Here is a 5,928-nt window from a genome sequence, read left to right on the forward strand (position 1 = left end):
GAGAATTAATATTCAGATATGGAGTTCCGCATAGCATCATCACTGATAATGGGTCAAACTTCGACTCCGATCAATTCAAAGATTTCTGCGCTTCCCAAGGCACACGAGTCGACTACGCTTCAGTCGCCCACCCCCAGTCGAATGGACAAGCAGAAAGAGCAAACGGCCTAATTCTCAAAGGACTGAAACCCCGGTTGATGCGCGACCTCAAGCACGCAGCAGGCGCGTGGGTCGACGAACTTCCATCAGTTCTTTGGGGATTGAGGACTACTCCAAATCGGTCGACTGGGAGGACTCCGTTCTTTCTGGTCTACGGAGCTGAGGCGGTTCTGCCAAGTGACCTGCTTCACAATGCACCGCGAGTCGAGCTCTACTCTGAAGCTGAAGCAGAACAAGCCCGGCAGGATGCAATCGACCTTCTAGAAGAAGAAAGAGAGATGGCCATGATCCGATCGACCATCTATCAGCAAGACTTGCGTCGATTCTACGCCAGAAATGTGAAGAGCCGAGCCTTCCAAGAAGGAGACTTGGTCCTCCGAGTGGACCAACAGAAGCCACACAAACTCGCCCCTACTTGGGAAGGCCCCTTCATTGTTACCAAAGTTCTCCACAACGGAGCATACCGTCTTTACAACGTCGATCTCCAGATTGACGAGCCACGAGCTTGGAATGCGGATCTGCTCCGCCCCTTTTATACTTAAGTATTCACTCGGATGAGTTGTAATAAAAGTACTTCTGCAGTTTATTTACCAAAGACAAGAGTTTTATAATTTTCCCAGTGATTGTTGTTACTTTTGTCCACATAAAGCAGTCCCCCAGCGGGTGACTTAGCTGCGAATCTGTTTCGCCTATGTTTGTAAAAGAAAATCCTACCGAGTGGTAAGCCAGCCTTCCACTCGGAGGCTTAGCTGCGAATCCGTTTCGCCTGAGTTTAAACAAAATCCTACCGAGTGGTAAGCCAGCCTTCCACTTGGAGGCTTAGCTGCAGTCCAAGTACTCGCCTAAGTTTAAACAAAATCCTATCGAGTGGAGAGCAAACCTCCCACTCGGGGGCTTAGCTGCAGCCCAGTGCTTGCCTAAGTTTTTGAAAATCCTACCGAGTGGTAAGCCAGCCTTCCACTCGGGGGCTTAGCTGCAACCTAGTGTTCGCCTAAGTATAAAAGACAACGTGCGCTCCGCAAGGAGGACGAGGCGCAGGTCGACTCCTGCCTTCTCCTTCCGAGCTACGCCACAAATACAACGTGCGCTCCGCAAGGAGGACGAGGCGCAGGTCGACTCCTGCCTTCTCCTTCCGAGCTACGCCACAAATACAACGTGCGCTCCGCAAGGAGGACGAGGCGCAGGTCGACTCCTGCCTTCTCCTTTCGAGCTACGCCACAAATACAACGTGCGCTCCGCAAGGAGGACGAGGCGCAGGTCGACTCCTGCCTTCTCCTTCCGAGCTACGCCACAAATACAACGTGCGCTCCGCAAGGAGGACGAAGCGCAGGTCGACTGCTATCTTCTCCTTCGGAGGTACACCATGGAAATCCTACCGAGTGGTGAGCAAACCTCCCACTCGGGGGCTTAGCTGCAGCCCGATGCTCGCCTAAGTTTTTAAAATCCTACCGAGTGAAGAGCAAACCTCCCACTCGGGGGTTTAGCTGCAACCCAGTGCTCGCCTAAGTTTTTGAAATCCTACCGAGTGGTGAGCAAACCTCCCACTCGGGGGCTTAGCTGCAGCCCAGTGCTCGCCTAAGTTTCTGAAATCCTACCGAGTGGTGAACAAACCTCCCACTCGGGGGCTTAGCTGCAGCCCAGTGCTCGCCTAAGTTTCTGAAATCCTACCGAGTGGTGAGCAAACCTCCCACTCGGGGGCTTAGCTGCAGCCCAGTGCTCGCCTAAGTTTCTGAAATCCTACCGAGTGGTGAGCAAGCCTCCCACTCGGGGGCTTAGCTGCAGCCCAGTGCTCGCCTAAGTTTTTGAAAATCCTATCGAGTGGAGAACAAACCTCCCACTCGGGGGCTTAGCTACAGCCCAGCGCTTGCCTAAGCATGACGAGTGCAAGTCGATTGCAATTTGTGCTTCGTCCCTACCTGCAAAAGAGCATCCCAAACACTAGTATATATTCCAAGCAAAGGATGATGATCGTTCGAAGGCAGAAGCAAACATATTCAACGGCAAACCTAAGTTCAGATAAACGTCTTACGGATCCAGAAGTGCTCAGGCACCAAGCCTGTTAAAGTTTGTCGGTTACAAAAACCACTCGGCATTCCGAGGCAAATTTAAAGCATCAAGCATAGAAGTTTTTTACCCCTCCTGCGGAGGGCTGGAAGGCGCAACAAACTCGTCCAAGTCGATTCCATCTGCGATCCGAGTGGCAGCAGCGATGAAGGTCTCCATGAAGGATCGGAAGTCATGCTTCTTGGTATTGGCCACCTTGAGAGCTGCCAGCTTGTCCTCTCGCGCATCCTTGCAGTGAACACGGACCAGAGATAGAGCAACGTCGGCACCGCACCTGGCAGAAGACTTCTTCCATTCTTGCACTCGACTTGGAACTTCGTTCAGTCGAGTCATCAGGGACTCAAGGTCATTCTGAAGTGCTTCTCCTGGCCAGAGCGCCGTGTCGATGCGTGACGTCGCAACCTTCAGCCTTGCAAGATAGTCAACAACGGCAGCAACGCGAGACTCGAGTCGGAGCACGTTCATGGCAGTTTCATCCTTCACAGGAGAGTTGATGGGATCTAGGCTTGTCTCCAGTCGACCAGTCTCCTCCTCAAAGTTCTGGCAGAATTCTGTAGACACAACCCCAAAGTTAAGACAACAGTTTGGTGGCAAGACCATAATTAAAAAGCCTGTCAGATACAAAGGGTTACCTTCAAGCATGAGGAATAGCTTCTTGGCGAGTCCTCCCAGATAAGCCTCCAGATCATTCTTCTTTCCCACCAGTTCGCTAGCTTTGTCACTCAGGATCATCTTGTCATTCCTCAGTCGAGTGACCTCCTGGTTGGCCACGTCGAGAGCAGCTTTCAGATTAGTGTTTTCCTCTTCAAGTTTGTTGATCGAAGCCAACTTTTCTTCTGTGAGCCTGGTCTTCTCGGAAGCTGCTTTCTGCGCCTCAGCGAGGTCGAGATCCTTCTTCTTCAGAGAATCCCTCAGTTTATCTGTAAAATCACAGTAAGATCAGACTCGGGGATGGACAAGAAGCAAAGGCAGTCGTCAAGATTCTCACCAAACATACCTTTTGCCTCCTCCTTCGCCTTCGTGAAGTTCTCCTGGACAAGCTTCAGGTCAAGTTCGAGTTGGATATGCTTGTTCTCCAATTCAGTATAACGAGCTGCAAGCTCGCAAGATTTCTGCAAAAAACCAATCGACAGACGTCAAAGATAGGTCACTTCCGAGTGACTAAGAGAAAAATCGTAGTATTTCTAAGACTACAGCTGAATCTAAACATTCAACTATAGTCTCGGGGACTACACCCAATGGGTGCACTCAGCGTGCCCCCACTAGTTCTATCAGCTAGACTCAGAGTCGGTCAGTCGACCAAAAAAAAGAGAGTGTGTGCTTCAGACCATAGTCGACTGCCAGCAGTCGACCACAGTCTCGGGGACTACACCCAGTGGGTGCACTCAGCGTGCCCCCACCGGTTTATGATTCCATTCGACCAGATCGAGTGAAGACAGTAATGAAAAAAAAACTCAAGACATAAAGACTATGGTCCACTGCCAGCAGTCGACCATAGCCTTGGGGACTAAACCCAGTGTGTGCACTCAGCGTGCCCCCACCAATCCAGAATCTCAATCGACACACCCAGTGGGCGTACGGCAGATACTAAGATTTTTAGAAAGAAAAGTTTTCAGATACCATATCCTAACAGAACAGGCAGTGATCGACCAACCTGAACATTGCTCTGAAGGGCTGAACTGGCGTCATAAGCTGCTTGACTGGCGTCTCGGATCGCCTTCACTTGCTCCATCATAACCCCCGCCTGGCGTATGGCTTCTTTAGCAGCGCTTGCTTGGTCTTCAGGGACGTGGTGGGTAGAGAAAAGTGAAGGCTGACCAGCACTCGACGACGAAGGGCGAGCACTCGTCAGCGGCACCGCAAAGGATACGGTAGGCCGAGTGACGTTGTCCCCCTCCGCAACCAACGTCTCAGGTGCTGATACGACCTGAGCTGCCTTGCCAGCAGACGCTCTCCTATTCCTCCTCTGCCTCAGTGGTTCCTCGTCTTCATCATCATCAGGAAGATCAATGATGATATTAGATGGAGCTGCAGAAAAGAGTCAAAGTTAAAAACGAAGATCCCACCGACTGAAAACGAAACTTCAAAGGTCATACCAGGGTTGGAAGTGACGGCATCCTCCATTTCTTGATCTTCAGGTCTGGCCGAGGTATCAGAAGTAGCAGCACTGTAGTTTCAGAAATCAGTCGGTCAGCTAACGAATCGACCAAGAATAAATCCATGAGAAACAAGAGGACACAAGTTATGTCATTACCTAGAAATAGTGGGAATCACCATCTTCATCTTTGGCAAAGCCTTCGTCGGCTTCGACGGCACCACTCGAGATTGCTTCGGCGCTTTCTCAGTCGGCGCCGGAGAGGTCGTCCGAGGACGCTTGGTCGATTGCACAACAGGCGCGGCCCCCTTGCCGCGCTCGACCGCAGGGTCATGGGCAAGCTTGGACCTTCTTTCAGAACGGGGAGGCGCAACTTCCTCCTCTTCCTCCTCCTCCTCATCGGAGCCTACATCTTCATCACCCTCATCGCCATCCGATTCCCACTCCTCCTGACTTTCACCTCCACTTCCTTCCTCCTCCTCGGTCTGTGCTTGCGCCCCGTTGGGCATCGAATACAACTCAGTGGTAGCCTGAAGGACAACAAACAAGACAAAAGTCGATCGACTGATCTGCAGCAGAACAGAATGGACGAAACATGATTACAGTCGGAGATAAGTGGTCATACCTTGTCTGATTCATAAGACTGGTCGAGTGGCGGGATCCTCCTGGCCCCATGAGGGTTGTCCTTGTTCCCTGTGATGGCAGTCATCCACCTCTCCAGTGTGGCATCGTCGACCTCCTCTGGATGGACCCGAGTGGTGTCTTCAGTACCAGAGTACAACCACATCGGGTGGCCCCGGTATTGGAGTGGCTGGATGCACCGTCGAACGAAAACCTCCAGAAGATCCATGCTAGTACACCGTCGCGAATGAGTTGGACTACACGCTCCATCAACATTTTAACATGAGCCTTCTCCTCCAGAACTACTTTCAGAGAAGACGGTTTGTTCACTCGACTCATGGAGAAGGGAGGGAGCCCAGTCGACTGCCCTGGCGTCGACTGGTCTTGGCAATAGAACCAGGTCGACTGCCACCCTCTAACTGACTCGGGAAGGGTCATAGCTGGAAAGGCACTCTTACTCCTCATTTGGACCCCAAGACCCCCACACATCTAGATTACTTGGGTTCTCTCGTCATTTGGATTAGCCTTTTTCACCGTCTGAGAGCGACAAGTGAATATGTGTTTGAAAAGGCCCCAATGCGGCCGGCAACCCAAGAAGTTTTCGCACAAAGACACGAAAACGGCGAGATAGGCAATGGAATTGGGTGTGAAATGGTGGAGCTGAGCCCCGAAGAAGTTCAGAAACCCCCGAAAGAAAAGATGTGGCGGCAGAGAAAACCCACGATCGACATGAGTCGCTAAGAGGACACACTCACCCTCTTGAGGTTGCGGCTACCACTCCATCCCCGGAAGCCTCGCTGCCCCGTGCTCGATCAGCCCTTCGTCGGCCAGGTCGTCGAGATCCTTCTGGGTGATGGTCGAGCGGATCCAATCCCCCTGGATCCAACCTTGCGGCAGGCGGGACTGCGACGAGGATTCGCCCCGGCTGGTCGCTCTCCCCTTCGCCTTCGCCGTCGCCTTCTTCGCCCGCTCCAAAGCCGCCGTCTTCT

General features: G+C 52.1%; 1 protein-coding gene across 1 annotated transcript; it reads right to left on the reverse strand.

Annotated features, from left to right (window-relative positions):
* Window positions 1-3,134: 3,134 nt before the first annotated feature.
* Window positions 3,135-5,245, reverse strand: LOC123067584 (FK506-binding protein 4-like). Its single transcript, XM_044490323.1, has 3 exons — window positions 4,478-5,245; window positions 4,339-4,390; window positions 3,135-3,143 (listed from the first exon to the last, which is right to left on the reverse strand). The coding sequence occupies exons 1-3, from the start codon at window positions 4,825-4,827 to the stop codon at window positions 3,135-3,137; spliced, it is 411 nt and encodes a 136-aa protein (XP_044346258.1). The 5' UTR covers window positions 4,828-5,245.
* Between the last annotated feature and the right edge of the window lie 683 nt (window positions 5,246-5,928).

This window comes from Triticum aestivum, chromosome 3B, assembly GCF_018294505.1.
Source record: "Triticum aestivum cultivar Chinese Spring chromosome 3B, IWGSC CS RefSeq v2.1, whole genome shotgun sequence".
In the NCBI taxonomy this organism is placed as follows: Eukaryota; Viridiplantae; Streptophyta; class Magnoliopsida; order Poales; family Poaceae; genus Triticum; species Triticum aestivum.